Below are 27472 nucleotides of genomic sequence, written 5' to 3'. Positions count from 1 at the left end.
GGGTTGTGCTTACAGCCCAACACCGTGCAGGATGTTTGGCATTTGCCAGAGAACACCAAGATTGGCAAATTCGCCACTGGCGCCCTGTGCTCTTCACAGATGAAAGCAGGTTCACACTGAGCACATGTGACAGACGCGACAGAGTCTGGAGACGCCGTGGAGAACGTTCTGCTGCCTGCAACATCCTCCAGCATGACCGGTTTGGCGATGGGTCTGTAATGGTGTGGGGTGGCATTTCTTAGTGTTCCCTTTATTTTTTTGAGCAGTGTAGCTTAGCTCAACGATAACGGCTAACTGTTAAAGGGCCCCATTCTACCACCTGGAGGGAAGTTGATACCATTTCAAAATCCAGCCATTTGTGATGGATGATGGATAATCATGATGATATAAACCTTTCTTTGCCAGAGGAAACGCATCCAGTGTTGGAGGGCCTTGCTAATAATGCTATCACACTGTTGTATGTATTGATAACGTAGCGTGACGTAACGTAAACTTCTATTCTTTTTCAGAGCTTTACCTTTGGGGAAAACTATCCAAAAATGTAAAACAGCAAACCCTCAAACAGAATCAAAATAGGAAACGCTAACCCTAAAGCCAAACCCTAGAACCAAAAACCAAGCAAAAATAGAAAACCCCATCCCTAAAGCAACACCCTTACCAAAAGCCAAAACCAAAACATAATACAATTGGAAACTCAAACAGTAAAACCCTTACCAAAAGCCAAAACCAAAACATAATACAATTGGAAACTCAAACAGTAAAACCAACCCTAAGAACCAGAAACCAAACCCTAAAACCTTAAAAATTAGGAAACCCTGAACTAAAATACAACCCTTAAACCTAAACCAAACCCTTAACACCAATTGGCCACCCCTCATTTCAAGTTGGACGCACATGCAAATGTGATCAATCAAGGTGAGATGTTTGATGGTCGCCAGTCAGGAATCACGGTGAACCCCTTTACCTTTTCTGTGTGCTGCATCTCCTCTAAAGGCTCTGCTGGGATTCGAACCCAGGCGCTTTAACCAACAAAGCCACAGTGCCCCATGTTTAATGGCAAGTATATTTGATTTATTAGTGCAAACTCCAGTGTTGGAGGGCCTTGCTAATAATTTCATCACACTTTTGTATGTATTGATAACGTAGCGTGACGTAACGTAAACTTCCATTCTTTTTCAGAGCTTTACCTTTAGAGAAAACTATCCTAAAGCAAAAACAGCAAACCCTCAAACCGAATCAAAATAGGAAACGCTAACCCTAAAACCAAACCCTAGAACCAAAAACCAAGCACAAATAGAAAACCCTGTGCCTAAAGCACCACCCTTACCAAAACTAAAACCAAAACATAATCCAATTGGAAACTAACAGTAAAACCAAACCTAAGAACCAGAAACCAAACCCTAATAATTAGGGAACAGTAAACTACAACCCTTAAAAGAGTTGCCCATCCCTCAGTTCAAGTTGGACGCACAGGCAAATGTGAGCCCAATCAAGGACCCCTTCGTTGCAAACTGTTGCACAAATATTACCATTACATATTTTTTATGTCATTTATTCAGAGTTGAAACAAAGTGAGATATTTGATAGACTGGGATCAGAGTAAACACCTTTACCTGTACTGTGAACTGTATTTCCCCACATAGGCTCTGCTGGGATTCGAACCCAGGATTTCCTGTTTACAAGACACAGTGCCCCACGATTAAAAACATTGTATATTTTATTTATAAGTGCAACACACTGACCAGGCGTGGCTCAACCGAGATGGTAAGTTCATGGTAGGATCAGGAAGATGTTTCGGAACCAATACAATTGCCAATGTGAGCATATTTAGCTTCATCTTTGCTAGCCCCACTGCTGATGTTGCTGGGGAAATATAGCTTAGATGACCATCCACTCGGTCCTCCGTCAGAGATCAGGGAAAACCCCTTTACCTTTACTGTGTATTGCAACTCTTCTAAATGGCTCTGCTGGGAATCGAACCCAGGATCTCCTGTTTGCTTAACCATCTAAGCCACAGCACCCCTCATATGTTCACATGTAGATTTGGATATTAAGACCCACATGTGTGTGCGTGTCTGTGCTTGCATGCAAATGTGTGTGTGTTTACGCCAGACATGCATGCACACATGCACGCGTATGTGTGACACTTTCAAACTCATTACACAGCCCAGCCTACATACAGGTATATGTGGAGGTAAATTTGACCCTTTTTTCACACCGGCTCTAGCCTCACATTCAGACTTTAAACGGCAACTGTGGTCACAATCAAGAAATCCTTCAGGCAACCTGTTGTACAAAGATCTATATGAAGAGCCCCATTACACATTACACATTATGTAATTATTCAGAAATCCCAGATATGTTTGATGGTCCTCAGTCAGGGGAAACCACTTTAACTTCACCTCCTCTAAAAGGCTCTGCTGGGAATCGAACCCAGGATCTCCTGTTTACTAGACAGGCGCTTTAACCATCTAAGCCACAGCGCCCCATGTATGTTGACATGTATATTTGGAACTCTATCCCTGACAGAGAGAGAGAGCGAGAGCGAGAGCAAGAGAGAGAGAGTGAGTGTGAGTGTGAGTATGTGTCACATTAAGACTCAGCACAGAACCCAAACTATGCAAATGTGGAGGTATACAGGTGCTGGTCAAATTATTAGAATATCATGAAAAAGTTGATTTATTTCAGTAATTATATTCAGAACGTGAAACTTACATATTATATCAATTCATTACACACAGAGTGATATATTTGAAATGTTTATTTCTTTTAATTTGAATGATTAGTACTGACAATTACTGAAAATCCCAAATTCAGTATCTCAGAAAATTAGAATATTAGTTACGACTAGTACAAAAAATGATTTTTTAGAAATGTGGGCCAACTGAAAAGTATGAACATGGAAAGTTTCAGCATGTATGGCAATCAATACTTAGTTGCAGCTCCTTTTGCCTGAATTGCTGCAGCAATACGGCGTGGCATGGAGTCGACCAGTCTGTTGCACTCCTCAGGTGTTATGAGAGCCCAGGTTGCTTTAATAGTGGCCTTCAGCTCTTCAGCATTGTTGGGTCTGGCATCTCGCATCTTCCGCTTCACAATACCCCATAGGTTTTCTATGGGGTTAAGGTCAGGTGAGTTTGCAGGCCAATCAAGAAGAGGGATACCATGGTCCTTAAACCAGGTACTGGTAGATTTGGCACTGTGTGCAGGTGCCAAGTCATGTTGGAAAATGAAATCGTCACCTCCATAAAGTTGGTCCGTGGCAGGCAGCATAAAGTGTTCTAAAACTTCCTGGTAGACTGCTGCATTGACCCTGGACCTCAGGAAACACAGTGGACCAACAGCAGCAGATGACATGGCACCCCAGACCATTACTGACTGTGGAAATTTTACACTGGACTTCAGGCAACGTGGATTCTGTGCCTCTCCTGTCTTCCTCCAGACTCTGGGACCTTGATTTCCAAAGGAGATACAAAATTTACTTTCATCTGAAAACATAACTTTGGACCACTCAGCAGCAGTCCAGTCCTTTTTGTCTTGAGCCCAGGCGAGACGCTTTTGACGTTGTCTCTTATTCAAGAGTGGCTTTACACGAGGAATGCGACAGCTGAAGCCCATATCTTGCATACGTCGGTGTGTGGTGCTTCTTGAAGCACTGACTCCAGCTACAGTCCACTCTTTGTGGATCTCCCCCACATTTTTGAATCGGTTTTGTTTGACAATCCTCTCCAGGGCGTGTTTATCCCTCTTGCTTGTACACTCTTTTCTACCACATCTTTTTCTTCCCTTCGCCTCTCTATTAATGTGCTTGGACACAGAGCTCTGGGAACATCCAACCTCTTTGGCAATGACCTTTTGTGTCTTGCCCTCCTTCTTTAAAGTATCAATGGTCATCTTTTGGACAGTTGTCAAGTCAGCAGTCTTCCCCATGATTGTGTGTCATACAGAATCAAAACGAGAGACCATTTAAAGGCTTTTCCAGGTGTTTTGAGTTAGTTAGCTAATTAGAGTGTGGCACCAGGCGTCTTCAATATCTGACCTTTTCACCATATTCTAATTTTCTGAGATGTTGAATTTAGGGTTTTCATTGGTTGTCAGCTATAATCATCTTCTTTTTGGCAAAAAACACTTATAATGTATCAGTCTGTTTGGAATGAATGTATACATTCTACAGGTTTGACTTTCTGAATGGAATTAATGAAATAAATCAACTTTTTCATGATATTCTAATAATTTGACCAGCACCTGTATATGACCCTTATTTTACACTGACCCAGTCGAACAAAGCAGACTTTGGACGGAGCCCCAATCACACTGTACCAGCAGACATCCACGTCCTACTCAACTCAGAGTACCCAGTACTTCAGGGCCCAGTCGGGGATCAGGCCTTCTCGGCTCCAGATCCAGATCTGCGTAGTGCACGCAGGAACACGCACACAAACTCACCCTAGGAATGCCTTCATGGCAAACATAGATCTACGTGAAGAGCAAGAGAATTTCGTCATGGAGATGTTTTATGGTCCTCAGTCAGGGATCAGGGGAAACCCCTTTACCTTTACTGTGTATTGCAACTCTTCTAAAAGGCTCTGCTGGGAATCGAACCCAGGATCTCCTGTTTACTAGACAGGCGCTTTAACCATCTAAGCCACAGCGCCCCACGTATGTTCATATGTAGATTTGGATATTTGTACCTACGTGTGTGCGTGCATGCAAATGTGTGTGTGTTTACTAGGGCTGTAACGATACACCAACTCACGATTCGGTTTGTATCACGATTTTTGACCCACGGTTCGATACATCTCACGATTTTTTTTAATTTAAAAAGCATTTTTTTTAAACAACACTAATATAATAATTAACTTAATGTAACATTTAATAACAAATAATTTGGAACACTGAACAGATTTGAACAGAAAGAATACTATTAAAGTATAGCTAAATTAATAAATAAATAACCAAAGATTGCAGTGGTTGCAGGTAGGCAAAAACCCTCAACTAGTTTGGTTGGTTTAGTCAAATATCCTATTAGCGCTTCTTATTAGGCTATGTAGCTTAAATAATGACAGAATCAGGCCGTATAGAATGCAACATTCAACTTTCAGTAGATGGGGAAAAAACATGAACGTCTAACATGAACGTCGCAATTACGAGGCATAGTGTTACGAGTAGCGTAGGCCTATGTGTGTGCGCGAGAATGGCAGTGTGCGTATGTGTGTGTGTGAGTGTCGTCAGCGAGTGAGTGGACGAGCGAGGAGAGCGAGCGGTAGCGTGTGTGTCTAGTGAAGAAGCGAACAAGTCCGGTAGAATAAAGTACCCATCCTGTCAATAATCGGTGGCCGCTTCATTCCGACCTATAAGCAGACAAACTGCCGGTCAAATCACACAAAACAATAGAGACAGGGATCATACAGGCAATTTTTTTCGCGCTTATGAGGACTTATGAGGACTATGAGGCAGCTGTGGAGAAATGCAATCTTCCGTAGGCACGGACAGCTGTCATCACAGAGAGGGCATCTCTTTGCATACTTACGGCATCGATAAGATGGGGCGGTGTCAGCAGACTATTATTTAGACAAATTATTAGCAAAGTTCAATCGGACAATTTGACCGGAGAGTTAGAAAGGGTGTATCGCGCTTCTGCCTTCTCACACCGTGAGACAGGTTCGTGGCTTTGAGTGTCGCGATTTCGGTTTCGATACGCGTATCGTTACAGCCCTAGTGTGTACGCCACACATGCACGCATACTTACCCGCGCATGTGTGACACTTTCAAACTCATTACACAGCCCAGCCTATGTACCTATGGATTTCTTTGTGATTTTCACAAACAAAACGAAGCATTCTGGTGCATTCTGACAAAATAATAAAGGCAAAACAGAACATTTACTTACAAAGACGAATGGGGCCAGGGAACTAAGTTTTATGTTAATTTATTTGCCTTGTAGAATTCAGCAACCTTAAGAGTGCAGATACATCAACAAAAACTGTGAATTACACACAAGGTAACATTCTCTCTCTCTCTGTGTGAGTGAGTGAGTGAGTGAGTGAGTGAGTGAGTGAGTGAGTGAGTGAGTGAGTGAGTGAGATAGAGATAATGGTTGAGTGTTACGGCCAAGCCATTGTGTTGGTAAACTTCACTCATAAATATATCTACAGTCTGCATTAGTATGCATTTAGACAAATACAATGAAATATGAATTCCACAAAATTCATGTAAATGTGCAAACTTTTGTATGTGGTTGTTCAAGACACACTTAAGGCATGATACCAACATAGGTTTGCAGAGGACTACATACAGTACAATATGCACACTGAAGGCCTGATGCCACCATAGGTTTGCAGAGGACTATATACAGTATGTACACTGAAGGCCTGGTCCCACCATAGGCTTGCAGAGAACTATATACAGTACACTTGAAAGGGGTGGGGGGAGGTTGTGAGGGTCAGCAACCAGTGTCCACCTCAAGGGAAGGAGGGGGGTGGGGGGGTAGTGAGGGTCTGCAACCAGTGTCCACCTCCCGGGAAGGGAGAGGGGGGGGGGGGGGGGGGGGGGGGGGGTGAGAGAGCGAGTGAGAGAGACTAGTAAGAGAACTCTTGGAAAACTCTTACTTGTATAGGTACTTTGCTCGTCTGTCTTTCTGACTGGCAAATTTCTCAATAAGCCTTTTATTGAAATGTGGAATGTCCCCTGTGAGTTTTTTCTCTATAGATAACATAGCCAGAGCATTGAAGCGATCTTGTGCCATAAGGAGTCTTTATCCTCTTTAAAGGTGGAGAAGCATCTCTCTAATTCTGCTGTTGACATTGGTGTGGTGATGAGGATCTTGAGAAGACTTACAGTTTTGCTGAATGTATCTTGCAGGTTATTTCCCATCAGAACCTGTAATAGAGCCGGTGCTCCACTGCAGCCCTGGAAGTCCACATGCTCGTAGATCAGGGACAGTTCTGTTTTAAGTCGGGCTTTGTCCAACATGGGACAGGCATCCACCGTGGTTTCCAGCACTGAATCTGGGAACTTTCTGCTGTGTTGTGGGAACAAGTCACCTTGCAACAGAGTAGCACTGATGAGATGCTTTGTGAAAGAAAACCTCTCCTTGGCATGGCTCATAATGATGTCATAATAACCACAGAAAACATGTCCCAGTTCAACAATACAATAAAATCATCATACTCCTACAAGTTATTTTTTTAGTAAAGCTTACAGTAATAATTAAAAAGCATAAATGTGGGAAAAAAAATACAATGTCTGCATTCTCCAGCAGTAGATATACAGTATGCATAGTATGTCTAATAATGACAACTCTGAATACAAAAATAAATGTGCAAACAAACACAAATACATCTAGGCTAGTGGAATAAATAGAAGTTGCTTACCTCTAGCATGGCTAGCTTCACACAGTTGTTCATATGCGCTCTTGCTAGCTCGTGTTTTTTTTTATCCATTCTGACGGCGTTTCAGGTCTGTCAACCCTGTCTTTGTCCACGAACTATCACACGCACTTAATTGTTTTAAAATGTATACAAGGAAAGCAAAAAATTGCATTGGCATACCCACAGCTAGTTAGCCAAGCCTGAACCAAACTCTGGAAAAACTTCTCTTGTAGGCTCTATCCTTTTCTCTTGCTTGATGGGTTATGTTCACTTCTGGCTTTTCTGGTCCGAGTTCTTTTACTTTTCTGCAAATGTTCTTCTTTCAAAGGGATTCATAAGCAAAGACTTAACTGAATTCGGGGCTAGCTGAATTCACAGGGAAACACTGGTAGCAGTACTCAAAGTCGCCATGTTGCTGATCTGAGGTAATGGCAAATGCGCGGTTACGTGCAGCGGACGGTGCACTGGGTTGGGGGCTATATTTTGAGCGCCCACAAGCCATATAATTCGACGACGCTGATTGGCGGAATTATGTACTTTTCTGCTTAGCAACCGGGGAACCATTGGCTAAAAATTCATTCGATTCGATTTAAGACTTTAGACGGAGGCCAGATCACGCCGGCCGTAGCCTGACATTCAGACCTTAGACGACAACTGTTGTCACAATCAAGAAATCCTTCAGGCAACCTGTTGTACAATGATCTATATGAAGAGCCCCATTACACACTTATTATGTAATTATTCAGAATCTAGAGATGTTTGATGGTCCTCACTCAGTCAGGGGAAACCCCTTTACTGCATCTCCTTTAAAAGGCTCTGCTGGGAATCGAACCCAGGATCTCCTGTTTACTAGACAGGCGCTTTAACCATCTAAGCCACAGCGCCCCATGTATGTTGACAGGTATATTTGGAACCATATCCCTGCGTGTGTGTATGTATTAGGGCTGTCAAAATTGCTCAAAAATGACATTCGAATGTTCGTTTGGAAAAAAATCACGAATTCGAACTATTCGAATATCTGGTTGCCTATTTTACGCAGTTGCCGTCAATATGTCAATAATGCGACAAAACCATGGTTCAAATTAGTGGGATATATATATATCCTATAAACAGCCCAGTAACGTGGAGGCCTAATCATGAAAAGCCACATCTTTGTATCGCTTGCATTTCACCACACCTGCAAGCGCGCAAACTATAGTAATCTGAAGAAGACGCCCGCTTCTGAATGTTACAAAGTATGCTAGTGGTAACGTTCCTTGCTTTGCTTACCATTTATCGCAACCCGGTCTCACGAAAAGTCGTGACACTGTCACGTTATTTAATCTATTGAAACGTGATCAGGATCACGTATTTTCAAAATGTTCGTGTTTTACAGCACAAATTTCAAACCCATGTATTTCAAGTCAATGATAACTAACAATATGACAGCTTTTGGCCACCCATTTCTACTTAAACTTGTCTGTGAACAATATGACAGCTTTAGGCCACCCGTTTCTACTTTCACCTTTGATTCTGAGAAATTGTGACAATTCACGGATATATTAAATGCAGGTGGGCTGTATGTCTTGATGTTTATTTTATCTAGCCATCTACTGTCTTGTTTTTGGTTATGTGAATGAAAGTCCGCGTTGACGCCTCGCAAGTCCAGTGTCGCTAGCGGACGTTGCCATGACATCTAGAAATCATATCGTATTTAATGGGTTGTCACTAATATTGATGTGTTGGGCTTGATTATAACTCTTGAATAATATTGTTTGCACCACGGCCGGAAATTTGTGCTTTAAAACACGAAAATTTTGAAAATACGTGATCCTGATCACGTTTCAATAGATTAAATAACGTGACAGTGTCACGAAAGGGCCAGCACTACGCACCGTTCGGATTCATGAAAAAAAAGCTGTCTCGGACTTTGCCGAGAACATTGCGTTATAGCAGCTTTCACCAGCCAGACTACTAGCTCCCTGAGCTCTACTTCGGATGCTTATTGAATGGCATAGCCGAGCTGGAATACCTATATCCAAGTACGGAAACCCCGAGGGGATAAAATACATTCGCTCTTCACAATACTAGTCTGTTACACTTGTACCGCGGGAGTGTTTTTTCACATTCGAATATTATGAGGGACATCGCGAACAGACAGAGGCTCATTCACAAAGCAGATAGAGGCGCTTGTACCGCGGAAGTGTTTTTTCACATTCGAATATTAATTTTCACGTTCGAATTCGCGTTTTTGGATACATTTCGAACGAATATTCGAACTTCGAATATTCGTTGACAGCCCTAGTATGTATGTGTGTGTGTATGTGTCTTTGTGTGCGTGTGTGTGTGTTTCCATGTCTGTATGTGTGTATGTTGGTGTGTGTGTGTGTGTGTGTGACACATTCAGAACCCAAACTTTGCAAATGTGGAGGTATATATGACCCTTATTTTACACTGACCCAGTCGAACAAAGCAGACTTTGGACGGAGCCCCAATCACACTGTTCCAGCAGACATCCACGTCCTACTTAACTCAGAGTACCCAGTACTTCAGGGCCCAGTCGGGGATTTGGCCTTCTCGGCTCCAGATTTGATGCGTTAAAACCGACTGCTGATCCTGAATCAGTTCTCAACGCGTAGTGCACGCAGGAACACACACACAAACTCAACCTCAGAATGCCTTCATGGCAAACATAGATCTACGTGAAGAGCTCGATTACATATGAAGTCATTCATTGAGAATTTCAGCACAGAGATGTTTTATGGTCCTCAGTCAGGGATCAGGGGAAACCCCTTTACCTTTACTGTGTACTGCAACTCTTCTAAAAGGCTCTGCTGGGAATCGAACCCAGGATCTCCTGTTTACTAGACAGGCGCTTTAACCATCTAAGCCACAGCGCCCCTCATATGGTCACATGTAGATTTGCAAGTCTATCACTGCATGTGTGTGTGTGTGTGTGTGTGTGTGTGTGTGTGTGTGTGTGTGTGTGTGTGTGTGTGTGTGTGTGTGTGTGTGTGTGTGTGTGTGTGTGTGTGTGTGTGTGTGTGTGTACAATGTATGCATTCTCCAGCAGTAGATGTACAGTATGCATAGTATGTCTAATAATGTCAACTCTGAATACAAAAATGTGCAAACAAACACAAATACATCTAGGCTAGTGGAATAAATAGAAGTTGCTTACCTCTAGCATGGCTAGCTTCACACAGTTGTTCATATGCACTCTTGCTAGCTCGTGTTTTTTTTATCCGTTCTGACGGTGTTTCAGGTCTTTCAACCCTGTCTGTGTCCACGAACTATAACACGCACTTAATTGTTTTAAAATGTTTACAAGGAAAGCAAAGAATTGCATTGGCATACCCACAGCTAGTTAGCCAAGCCTGAACCAAACTCTGGAAAAACTTCTCTTGTAGGCTCTATCCTTTTCTCTTGCTTGTTGGGTTATGTTCACTTCTGGCTTTTCTGGTCTGAGTTCTTTTACTTGCAATTTTTCTGCAAATGTTCTTCTTTCGAAGGGATTCATAAGCAAAGACTTAACTGAATTCGGGGCTAGCTGAATTCACAGGGAAACACTGGTAGCAGTACTCAAATGCCCCTTTCACACCGCCGCAAAATCGGGGCCGGTTCCGGGCCAGTTCGGAGCTAGGGCCAGGGCTTTGGTTTCACACCGCCAAAGAACCGGCTCCGGCCCCTAAAAACCGGTTCAACTCTGGCCCCACTTTAGAGCTGGGCTAGAACTAGAACCGCTTTTACGCCGGGGGCAGGGGGCGGAGTTATCCGTACCTTCATAAACAGGAAGACCAACGAAGACCGGCATTTTTTAAAACACCGAAGTAAACAATGGACGTGAATCCGTGTATGGTTCTTTTTTTTTTTCGGATTTTGTTTTAAATCGGAATATTCAAAGAACGAACCATACACGGATTGAATCGAAGACGAAATTGTTGTTGTTGTGTTTGAAACTGGCGCGAGGGTTCTTCTGCGCGCATTGTGTGGTGGTTCAACGCGTCAACGCGCCAACGCAGCTAGATGAGTCCATGTCCATGCAAGTGAACGGAGCGTTCCCTCTTCGTCATAACTATCAAACCAAACATCCTTCACATTCACCGAGCGAACATTATGAAAGTAAAATGCACATTTCTCGCTAAAAATGTTTCCATAAACGCATTTGATGGCGTAACTATGTTACTATTTCCACCCAGAATAAAGAAAGATGTCGGCCTTATGCTTCTGTCCAAGCTCACTAGCCGAGACGTTTGCAGTGACGTCATGACGTTGCTCACGCCGGCTCCATGGCTGGCTCTGGCCGGTGTGAAACCAACCGGTTCTTAACTGGGGTAAGGCTGGAACCAGTTTGGAACTGGCCCTAGCACCAGCCCGGAACTGGCTCTCGGTTCTTTTTGGTGTGAAAGCGGCAAAAGTCGCCATGTTGCTGATCTCTGAAGTAATGGCAAATGCGCGGTTACGTGCAGCGGACGGTGCACTGGGTTGGGGGCTATATTTTGAGCGCCCACAAGCCATTCAATTCGACGACGCTGATTGGCGAAATTATGTACTTTTCTGCTTGGCAACCAGGGAACCATTGGCTAAAAATTCATTCGATTCGATGTCAGACTTTAGACGGAGGCCAGATCACGCCGGCCGTAGCCTGACATTCAGACTTTAGACACACTTATTATGTAATTATTCAGAATCTAGAGATGTTCGATGGTCCTGTCAGGGGAAACCCCTTTACTGAATCTCCTCTAAAAGGCTCTGCTGGGAATCGAACCCAGGATCTCCTGTTTACTAGACAGGCGCTTTAACCATCTAAGCCACAGCGCCCCATATATGTTGACATGTATATTTGGAATGATATCCCTGCGTGTGTGTGTGTGTGTATGTATGTGTGTATGTGTCTTTGTGTGCGTGTGTGTGTGCTTCCATGTCTGTATGTGTGTATGTTGGTGTGTGTGTGTGTGTGACACTTTCAAACTCAGCACAGAACCCAAACTATGCAAATGTGGAGGTATATATGACCCTTATTTTACACTGACCCAGTCGAACAAAGACGGAGCCCAAATCACACTGTACCAGCAGACATCCACGTCCTACTTAACTCAGAGTACCCAGTACTTCAGGGCCCAGTCGGGGATCTGGCCTCTCAGGTGGTCACGACTCCGCTCACCCTCAGAATGCCTTCATGGCAAACATAGATCTACGTGTGTGTGTGTGTGTGCTTGCGCGCGTTTGTGTGTATCTATGTATGCATGTATGCGTATCTGTGGGTGTGTGTGTGTACTCCTGCACGCCAGTGTGTGTGCGCTCGTACATACGTGTGTGTGCGTGTGTGTTTGTGGCACATTCAGACTCAGCACAGAACCCAAACTATGCAAATGTGGAGCTATATATGACGCTTATTTTTCACCGGCCCCAGCTTAACAAACCAGACTTTAGACGGGGCCCAGAGCACACAGTTACAGCAGACCTCCATGTCCTACTTAACTCAGAGCATTCAGTACTTCAGGGCCCAGGCGGGGGTCTGGCCTCTCAGGTCTCTGGTGGTCTTGGCTCCAGATGTGACGCGTTAAACCTGACTGCTGTTCCTGAATCATTTCTCAACGCATAGTGCATGCAGGAACAAACCCACGTGCACACGCAGGCACGCACACACGCACACGCACACGCACAGGCACACACACACACACAGACACACACACACACACACACACACACACACAGTGCTGGATGTGTTCAGATTAAGGCGGTGCGTGCGCGCTGTAATAGTAGTGGCTGAGGTAATAATTGGCGGACGTTTTCAATCGTGCCTGCATGCAAATCTCCTTTGCTCTCACATTTTTAGGCGCCGCTATGCAACTCCGAACTGTCACCATGAGTCAGCAAACACGGTGTGTGTGAGTGTGTGTGTGTGCGTGCGTGTGTGCGTGTGCATGTGCGTGTATGAGTTTGCGTGCACGTGTGCCCGCTGGTGTGTGCGCATGCGTGTGTGTGTGTGGGTGTGTGCGTCGTGTGTGTGTGTGTGTGTGTGTGTTTGTGTGTGCGGAGGAAGGTGCCAGCTTGATATATACCAGGTCAGGGAGAAGCAGACCTGAGAGGAAAAGAAGAGAATATTTTCCGTGAGGTTTCACCATGTGGTACAAATCTCACGGCAGCATTCCTCGCCACACCAGCGTTTTCTTTGTCTTTGCACATGAAAGACTGCGCATTATTTTGTCATTCAGCCTTAACCACAAAGTGACAACAAATATAAGTAACAGCACATTGGGCCGGCTTGGAGAGGAGCAGCGTACTTGGCTGCTGGAGACTGAAGAGCTAGGAGACTGGGCCGGAGACTGAAGAGCTAGCAGACTGGGCCGGAGAGCAGACAGAAGTGCTAGGAGACTGGGCCGGAGACAGAAGAGCTAGGAGACTGGTCCGGAGAGCAGACAGAAGTGCTAGGAGACTGGGCTGGAGACAGAAGAGCTAGGAGACCACCGAGTCCCAGCAGACCCCCCCAGTATTGCAACTGGCCTGAGCTACAGCTCCCCTCAGGTGCCCTCGTACCCCTGGTTCTCTCATCCCTCGGTTCCCCTGGTTCCCTTCGTCTTTAGTTGTTTCTTTGTCTTTTCTGCGGTGATCCTGGTTCTTCAGTTCTCCCTTGGCTCCTGGTTCTATGGACTGTTGGTTCTCTGTTCCCTGGTTTTATGAACTCTAGGTTCTGTTCCCTCATACTTTGGGTTCTTTGGTTCTACGTTCCCCTGGTTCTCCTCCCTGAATACTGCTTTGTCGCGGACGCCACAGGAGTGGTTCCAATAGTGGATCTGTGTTTGGTCGGGGGTGGAACCTAGCCCGGCCCCGGTTCCTGCTGGTAGGGAGAGCCAGAGGAGAAGGAGAAGGTGTTCCGAACGCTGCGCTTCTGCTCCGCTCTGCAGGCTTGGATGCAAAATCAAACAGCAAACTACTTTTCTTAGAGTTTTTATTTGCAAATGGATTTCTTGAACAAATACGACACACAAATAGATTTTTTTTGGCAGATTTTTCTTTGTCAGATGATTGCAGAGTAATGAAACATGTGATCACATTAAAACGCTGCAAAAAACATCTTACAAAAAATAAAGCTCTGGCATTTTATAATATATCGAATTATAACGTTATGTACACTTCATTTACACATTTGTAGAAATACACAATTGCAGAGATCACAGCTTTCGTCTTCTTTGGTATTTACATACTGTACATTCAATTGCTCATATTTCATATCTTTATATGAAACTGGCTGATTAAGGCTCGGGTTTTACAGAAATGGCTGAGGAATGGTTGAAGAACAACGTTTAGAAACGTACTAATCCTTGATGGATTACTGTGTACCCAGTAGCTGACTAACATCCCAAGAAAAGATTAGGGAAGGCTAGGTTAGGATTGGTGATAGGAGACGGGGTAAGCATTTGTTCATCCTATTACTAAAAAGTGTGGAAACAACATAGTCTGGTGTCATTCGATAAACCATTTAGTGCCCAGACATTTTGATCCAACTGGTTCTCCCAACGCACACACACGCACACGCGCGCGCGCACACACACACACACACACACACACACACACACACACACACACAAAGACAAGTGCGAACAAACAAAAACACCCAGACATGCATAACAAGTTCAAACACATTCATGTAAACACACACACACACACACACACACACACAAACACACAGACACACACAGACACACCGCCTACATCATTCAAATGATCTGTTGGATGAGAGTTGATCTAATGTGGGACAGATGTGAGGTTTGAAGACGGTTGATGACTCAGCACTCTGCTTGCTGAACACCTTCCATGTTGTCTTCCTCCACAAAGCATTACAGCGTAATCGCCCAGAGATTAGCATAGTTGCCTTTTAAAAGCACTTATTACTCCAAAAAAAAATCCTAATCATAAGCCGTCACTGGAACCAACATCAGAGCTGAGAACATTTGTGTGCTGACCAGTGGAAGGTATGAAATGGTGTGGTTTGGGCGAGAACCGTAAGAGTTTTATTATGTGTTGGTTGGGAGGCAGAGCAACACACGGCCTACTGTTGGTGTCTAGAAATAGATGCTCATCAGGCTCAGGAAGATACACTCGCGTTCCAAAATATCCGCTCCTTATGTTCCCAAATATGCACTCGTGCTCGGAAAGTTCCGGTCGTTATGTTCGGAACTATACACTCGTGTTTGGAAAGAACGGATCGTTATGTTCGGAACTAAATACTGATGTTCGGAAAGATCTGCTTGTTATGTTCGGAACTGACACTCGTACTTATTGTAAGTCGCTTTGGATGAAAGCTAAATGGAAAGATACACTTGTGTTTATATGAGTTGAAATGAGATGTACGTTAACATTTGCCCCTTTCTAGGACCAGATGGTGCCCCAACATTTCGTAAATTCAAGTTAAAATTCGAGAGAAACAGGCAAACTATATTGTCATGGTGATGTATTTCGAAAAGTAAAAAGCAATTCTTAGCAATGGAATCGTGTGTTCTTCCACTCAATCCATCAAACAGTCCTATCCAGGTACAGTACTTAATAACACTATTTCCCATACAGTACAGACCCTTCAGATTCAGCAGTGGCGTGCACACATATTTGAGGGGCAGTGGGGAAAGTCAGCAAAGGGGCACCTTTCATCGAACAGGGGGCACCCTCAGCCTTCTCTCAAGGAAGGAACTGTTCCTTCCGTTACGGGGGTATTCCGGAAGGCACTTTACACCGTACACCACTGGCCCGTTCCAGAGGACTAGTGACGCTGTTGTCTCTGTCGTAGGGGCACATTTGAGGGGAGGGTCCGAGTGTTTTAACCCCCCCCCCCCCAGAACAAGCCACTCAGGAACAGAAGAGTCTGTTTGTCCCAGACCGGCCGTCAACAGAGTTACATAACGACACAGCCCGGGACTGTGGGCAATAATCCAACATTAACCCCGGGTTCGACAAGCTAGCCACTCTGTTGTTGACCAGGGGTCACGTCCGAGCTCCTTGGTCGTCCCTGGCAACCCGCCCGGCTTGTTGAAGATTAAGGAACGTGGGTGCATCATTGACTCTGGAGAGGAATCCTCCGCCAATAGATCCCACATTTCAAATTAAAAGTCCTCGCCTTGCCGAAGGAGTTCATGAGGATGATGATGATGAACGCACAAACCAAAGGGTAGGACCCCAGGACGTCCGGGCGGGGCTTCACGTGATTCAGCGTGAGAGGAGCGGGACGGGGGGAAAGCTTATGCTGCTGGTCCCAGTTCAGGCGGCTCAGGTCTCCGTGACACTCTGCGCCCCCCCCAGAGACCTCGCCACCCAATAAATTATCACAGCAGCGCCAGCATGCGTCACGCGTACATGCCGAACGCACACACAGAGACACACACGCACGCACGCACACGCACACACACACACACAGACAGAGACACACACAGAGACAGACACGCACAGAGACACACGCACAAAAGCACACACGGCACGGTTGGCTGCTGACGTCACACTGGGAACAACGTCCAGCAAACGATCCCTTGGAACAGAAAAGGTGGACCGACAGCGTACTGTTACCACACTCTCTCTCTCTCTCTCTCTCTCTGGCCCTCTGTGTCTCTCGCCCGGACACAAACACACACACACACACGCGCACGCCCCTGGGTCCGGGTCGGGTGTCAGGTGCCGGGGGTGTCCTGGCTGTCCCGGGGGAGGGGGGGGGGGGGTTCAGGTTCCGGATCGGGCCGTCCTGCTGTTTCGTGGAAAGCGGTGGACTTTGAGGTGCTTGGACAGGTGATCGCTGCGCGCAAACTTCTTCTCGCACACCACACACTGGTAGGGCTTCACCCCGGAGTGGGACCGGCGGTGGCGGGACAGCTCGTCCGACCGGGAGAACCTGGGCACAAGGAGGGGGGGGGAACGTTAGCGGGGGGTGGGCGAGGAGGCGGTACGTGTTTGGGTGTGTTTGGTGGGGATGGAGGATCACATGGTTTGGGGGTTTGACGGATTCAGATTCTGCTGTACAGAAACAACAGATCGACTGTGCTGGTCAAACATTAACCAGTCAGAAACAAACAGCAGGTTATGCTTACACACACAAGCTGCACAACCGAAACACGCTAGACACATCGAACACGCTCCACACACACAGACGCTACACAACTGAAACACGCTACACACATTTAACACGGAACACACCTCCAACATGCTACACAACTCAAACATGCTACACAACTCAAACATGTCAGACCATGTTGTTGTACCATACACACATCAGGGCTGGGGTGTGTGTGTGTGTGTGTGTATGAGTGTGTTAGTGTGTGATTGTAAGAGTGTGTGTGAGAGCGTGTGAGTGTTTGAGTGTGTGATTCTGTGAGCGTGTGAGTGAGTGCGTGTGTGTGTGGTTGTGGTGTGTGTGTGAGTGAGTGTGTGTGTGGGTGGTGTTTGAGTGTGACTGTGTGAATGTGTGAATGAGTGTGATATGTGACGGAGGTGTAAAGACGTCAGGGTTCATCACGTTAACGCGCGATAGAAGAACGCAGAGAAAGGATCAACAGACAGGAAGGGGTGAGAGAAAGCGAGAGCGAGTGAGTGTGTGTGTGTTTGTGAGTGTTTGCATGTGTGTGTGTGTGTGTGTGTATGTGTGTGTGTGTACGTGTGTGTGCATTTGAGTGAGTGAGTGAGTGATGGAGTGTTTGTGATCGAGCCTGTGTGTGTGTGTGTGTGTGTGTGTGTGTGTGTGTGTGTGAACGTGTGCATGTGGGTGTGTGCGTGTACTTTTTTGTCTATGTGCACGTGTTTTCATCATCAGGGGCGTGGCTCAGTTCCAGTTTGATTCATCGTGGGAAGTGAACTTTACAAACTTTATTTGTACGTTACTACGGTAACTGTTCTCATTACGACATTACTACAGCAGGGGGGGGGGGGGGGGGAATTAACTGTATTATGTAGCGATTAACAAGAACACGCCGTGTGTGTGTGTGTGCGTCTGTGTGTGTGTGTGTGTGTGATGATCTCATGGTTTCTTGTTGCTCCATCACCGGCCTCGACTTGTCTGACTGCAGTTGGCGTGAGGCCTGAGTCACGCGAGAGAGCGGAGGGTTCTGGTGTGTCTGCGTGTCTGCTGAGCGGTTGATATCTGCTCCTCGCCGCCTCTCTCCTCGCTCAAGTATGGTGACAGACGCTGCGTACCGTACGGTCTGTGACATCTCTAATGTAGAGAGGAGATGTGTATGCATGGGTCCTCCAAGCCGAGTGTACACACACACACACACACACACACACACACACACACACACACACACACACACACACACACACACACACACACACACACACACACACACACACACACACAGTCATATATATATACTGTATAGATATATAAATACATATGCGTGCGTGTGTGACACTCGCAATATATCCATGAGCTCACAACGAGATGAATCGCCGTGGTAACCGGGATCAACTAACAGCGATCCCAAAAAAAAATATTTCAAAGGTTAAGTCGCAGCAATTCCTGCTACTTAACCTGGGGTTCAATTCCTGCTGAGGTTTGTTTCGTTTTGACCATAATGCAAGTTTTAAACATAATACCATCGTGTCTATCTTACTGTCATCGATAACATCCGACCATCGCTGTCACAACCCACGAGGGCGCGGAGAGAGCTGTGAGCTAGCACTCTTGAGGCCAGCGTTCAAGCCCCGTTGATGACCGCTGATGGAAGGATCATGTGAATTGTACAGTCAAGTACCACCTCTGAGAAGATTATGGAAAACTATGAGAATTATGTCTTGTTGGTGCAGTTTAAAGGGCTGTAGGTTAACACTCTGTAGGCTTTGGGTCTAGGCCCCGCTCAAACGTCACAAAAAAAATTAGTTTCTATTATCATGCAGTTATTGAGCTTCACTCCAAAGCTGCTTACAGTGAAATACATACTCATGAAAGAGCAGGTAGGGGTTATAGACGTCTTTCTGTAGGAGGCCTGAAGGGACATTTGGGGTGGAACGCAGAACCCTTTTAAGAGGGACGGCCTAAACACTAGCATATTCTCCAAAAGTACTTCTTACACAAATGTACATACCCAACCAAACTTATATCCCTGGAGCCTGCCCAGTTACACATGTGCTGCAACGTGCACGAGCACCCCTCACCCACACACGTGCACGCACTCACACACACACACACACACACACATGCATACACGCGTATGCACGCACACACGCGTATGCACGCACACACAGGGATATAAATACCCGCCCACACCCACGCTTACACACACACACACACACGCTGTGACACGCGTGTCAGAGCCTGGAGCTGAGGCTGTACACATGTTCAAGCTGAGACACGGGACGACTCGTTGTTCGGTGAGATTATTAAAAGCGCGGCCAACTGCCGCTCGTCTTCATATGTTACTGTAACAGCGGGGATCAGCACCTGTTGTGACCTGCCGGGTGCGCTCCTTTAAGAACCATTCACAAAAACTGGGGTTTGGCCTGTTGGGTCATACACTGCTCTTTCAGAGTCCGCCCGACACAAACCGGCTCGCATGCACGCACACACACTTGCACACGCACACGCAAATGCACACACACCTACACAAACACCCTCGCACTCTCTCAATCGCGCTCTGACTCTCCAACACAAACACACTTCTCTCTCTCCGTCCCGTCCCCCTTTTGAGCACACCTGCTCGCATTCACACACGCACACGCACACGCTCACGCGCACACACACACACACACACGCACAAGGCTCTCTCTCCAGCAGAACTGATAGCCCATGGCGTCCTGCTCCAGGCTCCTCTCTCCAGGCTCTCAGAGAGCAGGCGTGTTGTGATAAGCGCTGAGGACGAAAGCCTCCAGTGAGGAGATCCATGCTCTCCTGGCCCCCGCCCCTATGCCCCCGCCCCCTTCTCACTGTGTCTCCACACCGTGGAGGAGGGGGTGGGCGGGGCTAGGAGGGACGATGGGGAGCCGGGGGGGGGGGTCTCACTGAAGGCTTAGACCTGGTCGGACCCCTAGCTCCCTGGAGGTTCAGACGCAGAACCTCTTCTGGTTCTGGTTCTCAGCTGAGTGCGTGTGGGTGTTGACGCTCTACCAAACAGTCCCACGTGTCCGTGCTCACAGAGGGGCTGCTGTGTCCCGCCAGCGGCTGACGGCCGAGAGGCTGCGGAGAAGATGGTGCTAATCTTCAGCAGACCTCTGTCCGTCTGTCTGTCTGTCGCCCTGGCTGTCTGTCTGTCGCCCTGGCTGTCTGTCTGTCTCCCTGGCTGTCTGTCTGTAAGATCGATTCGTTGCCCACATAGTATTATGTTATGCAATAAAAAAAACTATAGGTGCAGTAAAAGTACATAATAAACAGCAACACACACACACACATACACACACACACACACACACACACACACTGGTGTGAGGCCATTTGTTCAAAGATTAAATCAGTCACACTTTACTCCGGATGTCAACACACAATAAGTATTGTGTGTGTGTGTTTGTGTGCGAGTGTGTGTGTTGGCATGCATAAAATATGTGTGTGGTTGGATATGTGCATGGACATGTGTGTGTTATGTGTGTGTGTTACATGTGTGTGTGTTACATGTGTGTGTGTGTGTGTGTGTGTGTGTGTGTGCGTGCATTCATGTTTGTGTGAGTGTGCACGCGTGTATCTATGTTTGCTTGTGCGTGAGTGTGGGGGCATGCATAAAACATGTGTGCGGTTGTGTATATTTGTACACGTGCATGTTTGTGTTTGTGTGTGTGCGTGCATGCATGTGTGTTTGTGTGACGTACGTGTGCGTGCAGCAGCGACAGCAGGCTAACAGAGTTAACAGACTGAGGGTAAACAAGAGGCCTTCCTCCCAGAGCTCAAAGTCCTGCTGCAGTTCAAACGCTCTCCTATCTTATCTGCGGCGGCTCACACACACGTAGATAGCAGGCTGGGACCGGCCTGGTCCGGACCCTGGTCCCCGCAACACCTCCACACACTGCGGCCCCCTAGGGCATCACTGAGTCGTCTGATCAATCATCCAAGAGCTGCCTACATGCACATGAGTGTCATTTCAACCCAAAACCCCCTGTAGCGATATTCATTTTCATCTCATTCAGCAGACGCATTCCTTCAAAGATCCTCACTGCGATTGTTAGATCCACAGTCAGGGTTAGGGGGTACCTTGCTCTAGGGATGCCAACATGGTTGTGCCACCCTACCCCCACACAACCCTTTTACGCACTTATGGTATGTTCTTCGTCCTTGCACCTAAGAATAGTCTTAGTCTCTTTACTGTTAGTGCTTGGTATTCCGTTCAATGAAAATCCTTACTGTACAGACAGCGATATATTGTTGTCTTCCGTCTTCTGATGAATGTACTTATGTTCAGTCGCTTTGGATAAAAGCGTCTGCAAAATGCCCTATATGTAAATGTAATGTTGTGCAGACTGGGGTTGGAACCTACAACCTTTCAGCTGGGGGAACCCTGCACTATTCCGCCCTTGTTCGATCATTTGTATTCAATCAATTATATTTTTCTATTCCAAATAAGGATTGGCCACTTTACAATATGTAAAGGTAAAATATTATCCCATAGTTAGCCTCATTTCAAATTAAAAGCGTGAGTTTCCAGTCTGTTAGTTAGTAAGCTTTAACCTCTACTGCCTCTGCAAACAGAACATAAACTCCCCCAGCCTCTAGGTCTGTGTCAGACGCATTGGGAAACAAAATGCCAAAAGTCTCATAAAACTTTGTCAAAGTTTGTTTTTAGAGTCATTTCCCCAATTGAAGACTAAGATTACAACCTCAAAACCGTTTTTTTATGATACATAGCGATGACCCCACAAACTAGGTCATCGTAGGCTAACCTCTGACCTCTGTTGACATACTTTAGCGCCGCAACTGATAGCTAGAATTAAGCGACATGCTAGCCATCTTGTTTGCCAATCAATTACATTTATGTGAATGGATATTATGATAGGCGAGAAACATGTAACTAAGTTATGAGTTATTAAGGCTGGCAGCATGAGTGGAGAGTATTTACCTCCATCCTCAGAAAATGTGTAACTAGTAACTAGTAACTGGTAAGCAATGCTCGGTCTTACCTCCATCCTCAACTGGTTCAGGCAAAGGCCAGATAGTGATAATAACCATTAACTAGTAATAGTGATCTTTGGTCTCCCCTCCACTTAATAGCTCTAGCAACTAGTAATAGTAAATAGTGTTAGTAAAAGTAACAGTGTACCTGCACGGGCCATGTGCAGGTGAACGGACAACTAGTAAAAGTAACTAGTTATAGTAAATAGTAACTAGTACTAGTACTAGTAATAGTAACAGTCTCACCTCCAGCCGCAGCCGGGCCAGGTGCAGGTGAAGGGACAACTAGTAGAAGTAACAGTAAAAGTTATAGTAACTAGTAATGGTAACTAGTACTAGTACTAGTAATAGTAACAGTCTCACCTCCAGCCGCAGTCGGGCCAGGTGCAGGTGAAGGGACAACTAGTAAAAGTAACAGTAAAAGTTATAGTAACTTACAGTAACTAGTACTAGTAATAGTAACAGTCTCACCTCCAGCCGCAGCTTGGCCAGGTGCAGGCGAAGGGCTTCTCCCCGGTGTGCCTCCGGAGGTGGGCCTTCAGGTGGCTGCTCTTGGTGTACATCTTGTTGCAGCCGGGGAACGAGCACTTGTGCATCTTGATGAGGTCGGCCACCGAGCTCTTCTGGTACTTGTGGCTGGCGAACAGGAAGCCCTCAGCCGGGTCCCCGCCCTCGCCCGGCCCCGCCGGCTTGGCCGCGATCGGCACCGGGGCGATGCGGACGAACTTGGAGGGCGGGACGGCCGCGGTTCCCGGGGTCGCGGTTCCGGCCACGCTGACCTGGGGAACCAGCTGGGGTACCAGGGCGAAGGTCTGGCCCTGGATGTTGACCAGGAGCTGGGCGATCTTGATGTCCGAGGAGGGCTGGGGGGCCGCGGGGTTGGACGTCGGCGCGGGGGGGAAGGCGGACTCCTGTTTGATCTGGACCGGCTGGATCTGCAGGATCACCGGCGCCGTGGAGGACGCGTCGGAGCCGTCCGTGGAGGCGGGAGGCGACAGGCTCTCCTCCTGCTTCACGGCGACCGCCGCGGCCCCGTCGCTCCACGCGGATCCCCAGCGGGCGGTACGACCGGCGTACGCCGCCGACGGGGACGAGGGCTCGCTCTCAGCGGCGGACGCTTCGTCGCTCGCCGCTGAGGTCCCGGGGGAGCGGGCTACGACGGCGCCGCACGCCACAGGAACCATCTGGTCCGAGGTCTCCTCCTGCGACCGGAGGGCTGCCGTCGCCAACGCCCTGGGACTCCCAGCCGCGGTGTCTTCTGACATCCGCTCCGCCGCCTCTTCCTCTTCCTCGTCGTCCTCCTCCATCACCTGCTCCTCCTCCTTCCCGGCGGCCGCCTGCATGTTCTCCTCCAGGAACTCGTCGATCTCCTCCAGGGTCGGCTGGAAGAGGAGGCTCGCAGAGGGCTCGTGGAGCTCCTCCATGAAGACGGGGAGCACAAAGCTCTCCTCCTCCTCCTCCTCCCTGCCCCCCTGCGACAGGAGGCTGAGGCGCTGCTCCCTCCGGGCCTCCCAGGCCAGGCCCATGGGCAGCAGCGGGGAGGGGGAGGAGGAGGTGCTGGAGGGAGGGCCGCCCCCGTGGCTCACCAGAGGGGTGGACAGGGAGCCCTGCGAGAGGAGGAGGTCCAGCAGGGCGTCGGGGCTCTCCCTCCCAGAGGAAGAGCTGCTCCCCTTGCTGCCACTCCTGCCCTCATAGCGCGAAGAAGAGGAGTCCAGGAGGAGGTGTCCCAGAGAGGAGGAGGAGGAGGAGGAGGAGGAGGAGGAAGAGTCGGGGCTTGAGCAGAGGGAGGAGCCTGGGCTGGAGTCGCTCAGGTCATCCTCCGAGCTGAAGGGCGAGGAGAACAGCGTCAGCTCCTGGAGGTGGCGCTGGTGGTGGTGGTGGTGGTGGTGGTGGTAGACGGAGTCGTCTGTCCCGGTGGCGCCCGGCGGCGGGGGCGACGAGGCCGGCCCGTTGCCATGGTGACCAGCGTAGCACAGGAAGGTCTCCTCGCCAAACGACAGGTGATCGACCATCCCCGAGCGGGCTTCCGGCGGCCGGTGTGCGTTCTCCGCCGCCTTGATGGCTCAGGTTCTGGAGAGGTTCTAGAGGGGTTCTAGAGGGGTTCTAGAAGGGCCGGTGGAGAGCTGTGGTACGGTCCTCTCCTTCCAGGTCCTGAGAGGGAAGCAAAGCAAAGTTATGGTCGGAGAAAGACCAGAGAGTTTGATCTGTTCTGTCCCCTTATGGTCAGAGACAGACCAGAGAGTTTGATCTGTTCTGTCCCCTTATGGTCGGAGACAGACCAGAGAGTTTGACCGGTTCTGTCCCCTTATGGTCGGAGACAGACCAGAGAGATTGACCGGTTCTGTCACCTTATGGTCGGAGACAGACCAGAGAGATTGACCGGTTCTGTCACCTTATGGTCAGAGACAGACCAGAGAGTTTGACCGGTTCTGTCACCTTATGGTCGGAGACAGACCAGAGAGTTTGACCGGTTCTGTCCCCTTTTGGTCGGAGACGGACCAAAGTTTACCAAAGTAGTTTGACTGGTTCTGTCAACTTATTCTGACAGAACCTGGAGGTAAGGTTCTGTCAAACCTGGTCTTGCTGAGGGCTTTGCTGGATATGACAATGAACGATGCAGCCAATGGACACTCAAGTACAGTCCTGTCTTCCTGCTAATCAAACCAATGATCAGCCACTAACGCAGCCCTGATAAAGACTCATCTTAGAACCAATCCGCAGGCCGTCAGACACCACATGCATCAGTGCTGGACGTCTGAGGACAACAGAGCTTGCACCGGCTCCTCTTTTCGCTGCACGACCTGCTTTTTAGGTCGACCCGTGGGGGGGGGGGGGCTCAAATGAAAGTGAACCACGTGTGAGGAGGCTGGAATGCAGAGAGCGTGCGATGCAGCTGCTCCGCTCTGCAAGGTCGGCGCAATCTGGACATGAGGAACAGCGGTCTGGATTCCCACCCGCTGCTCATGGAAAAACTCGCGGCTCCGCATCCAGGGCCGCTGATACCGCAGACCTCACACCTGTTCTTCGTTATAGCGTGTAACTTCAATCCTTGCGGGAGGCTCCCGCGATTCTAAGTAGCCTACCAGATCAATACGCACGCCGCAACACTACGGTTTTTCGGACGCATCCATTAAAATAAGTGTGGATTAAGTTATTAACTGTTAAACCGACTACCTTGATTTATCGGTATATAAATAGTTATACATCACAGATAATAAGAATAATAATAGCTGCTTTTGTCTTGTCTAAATATCCTCATGTGCATTTCAATGGAGTTAATGTTTTTTTTTTTTTTTTTTTAAAGTCTTTGAAAGCCTTAAAGGAGTCAGAAACGAAGTGACGATAAACAGAAGCGTTGTTGAGGAGCGAGGGGTGGGGCAGAGCCTCCTTGCGGCCGCCTGGGGAACTGCAGTCCAGCATGCGCACTGCAGAAATACATTTAGAAAGGAACGCAGCGAAGAAGCAAACCAGCCTGTCCCTGCAGATGATAAATTTGACTTTTATTTAGTTGAGATGTGACTGTCATTAAGATTAAATTTTACTTAAATCAGGCCGGTAAATGGTAGACAGCGCCCGATGAAGATTGTGAGGACTGAAAAGAAGGTAACTTACAACTTAGTAGCAAGTTATATAAAATGCAGTGTCCTTTACAAATGCTTTACCCTCCATTGGATTCATAAATTCTGCCCAACGTGTGTTGGGCCAACGTGCCGCTGTGATAGGGGAAGCCCCACTCCAGCCGTCCCAAGCCTGTCACTCTCCTGCACGATAACTCTGACACTGATCTAATCTCTTCACCTCCACTAATACTGTTCAACCAATCGATACATCGGAAAACGTGCGCTTACCTTCGGTGCGGCAGTACTCAAGATCCCTACACTTCACCTCGAGAGGCAATACGAGTCCTTCGGAAAATATGTGGAAGGGGGTTCGTTCGCTCTCCGGCACAACAACATAGTCCCGTAGCGCAGCTCTAGAGTGAGGAGGTCGACGCGAACTCCGACGGAGCCCATCGTGTGGAGTCACGTGATCGGAGGGTCGGTTTATGAAGGCTCGACTGCTCGCTGCTCTTCCATTGGCTGTGACGCACGCGCGACGGCAGGCCTGGCAGTACTGGCTCCTGGTTGCTGGCAACCACACGCTTTACTTTTGACGCATATTAAACAATCAGATCAAGCCATAAAGTGAATAACGACAGACTTCTGCCTGAAGTCAATAAATAGACAGGAGCCCGACGGGTCCAAAGGTGTGTACACACTTCAATTCACACACACACGCATACGCGCACACACACACACACACGCACACACACACGCACACGCACACACACACGCATAAATACACCAACACTCTTGCGCGTGTGCACTCACAGACAAACGCATGCAGTAGCCTAATCCTACAGACTGAATCTCACCCAAATAAAGTCCAACATAAATTATGTTGATCATATGTCCTATTTGATCATAAACATACGATTACTACAGCTAAGTGTTTACATACAGACGATTTATTTTTCCACATTGACTGAAGTGATTCGATCAGAGATCAGAATAATAAAATCATAATGTTCAACACTGCCGCCTTTGTTGATGCGAGAGTTTAAAACCTTCTCCATACTCCCAGAAACAGCGTCCCAGCGTCGGCGCCTCCAAACATCTAGCGTGTAATAAGTGTGTAACAGTACCTCCACTCTGCTCAGAGTTATGGCTCTGGGCTGGGTTCACCTCAGCCCCACAAACACACAGGACACATGCAGCGCTTGTGTTCTGGCCCGCTCGCTCCTCTGGGAACCGGATCCTCAGTGTGGGTCTGGACCGGGTCTGGATCAGAAGCACCCCCCACTGAGGTCTGGACCGGGTCTGGACCAGAAGCACCCCCCACTGAGGCCTGGACAGGTCTGGACCAGAAGCACCCCCCAATGAGGTCTGGACAGGTCTGGACCAGAAGCACCCCCACTGAGGTCTGGACAGGTCTGGACCAGAAGCACCCCCACTGAGGTCTGGACAGGTCTGGACCAGAAGCACCCCCACTGAGGTCTGGACAGGTCTGGACCAGA

The 27472-nt window shown here is 47.7% G+C and overlaps 1 protein-coding gene and 5 non-coding genes across 6 annotated transcripts; all 6 read right to left on the bottom strand.

The window, feature by feature from the left end:
* Window positions 1-2412: 2412 nt before the first annotated feature.
* Window positions 2413-2486, bottom strand: trnat-agu (transfer RNA threonine (anticodon AGU)). The gene has a single exon. It is a non-coding gene; the product is annotated as a tRNA-Thr (tRNA).
* Window positions 2487-4581: 2095 nt separating this feature from the next.
* Window positions 4582-4655, bottom strand: trnat-agu (transfer RNA threonine (anticodon AGU)). Its single transcript has one exon. It is a non-coding gene; the product is annotated as a tRNA-Thr (tRNA).
* A 3526-nt stretch (window positions 4656-8181) lies between these two features.
* Window positions 8182-8255, bottom strand: trnat-agu (transfer RNA threonine (anticodon AGU)). Its single transcript has one exon. It is a non-coding gene; the product is annotated as a tRNA-Thr (tRNA).
* A 1920-nt stretch (window positions 8256-10175) lies between these two features.
* Window positions 10176-10249, bottom strand: trnat-agu (transfer RNA threonine (anticodon AGU)). Its single transcript has one exon. It is a non-coding gene; the product is annotated as a tRNA-Thr (tRNA).
* Window positions 10250-12096: 1847 nt separating this feature from the next.
* trnat-agu (transfer RNA threonine (anticodon AGU)) lies at window positions 12097-12170 on the bottom strand. Its single transcript has one exon. It is a non-coding gene; the product is annotated as a tRNA-Thr (tRNA).
* A 2114-nt stretch (window positions 12171-14284) lies between these two features.
* On the bottom strand, window positions 14285-26442 carry LOC115551007 (Krueppel-like factor 15). Its single transcript, XM_030366462.1, has 3 exons — window positions 26265-26442; window positions 22888-24567; window positions 14285-17223 (listed from the first exon to the last, which is right to left on the bottom strand). Exons 2-3 carry the CDS (start codon window positions 24426-24428, stop codon window positions 17055-17057), a joined length of 1710 nt encoding a protein of 569 aa, XP_030222322.1. The 5' UTR covers window positions 24429-24567; window positions 26265-26442; the 3' UTR covers window positions 14285-17054.
* Window positions 26443-27472: the final 1030 nt, after the last annotated feature.

This window comes from Gadus morhua, chromosome 1 (assembly GCF_902167405.1).
Source record: "Gadus morhua chromosome 1, gadMor3.0, whole genome shotgun sequence".
In the NCBI taxonomy this organism is placed as follows: domain Eukaryota; kingdom Metazoa; phylum Chordata; class Actinopteri; order Gadiformes; family Gadidae; genus Gadus; species Gadus morhua.
Note: the sequence above shows the minus strand (reverse complement) of the source record. Positions and strands in the feature narration are given on the sequence as shown.

Coding starts and splice junctions, on each gene's coding strand:
- LOC115551007 (XM_030366462.1), bottom strand. CDS start 24,428: ATGGTCGATCACCTGTCGTTTGGCGAGGAGACCTTCCTGTGCTACGCT. Junction 17,224..22,887: donor TGGCCAAGCTGCGGCTGGAG/GTGAGACTGTTA, acceptor CCTTGTGCCCAG/GTTCTCCCGGTCGGACGAGC.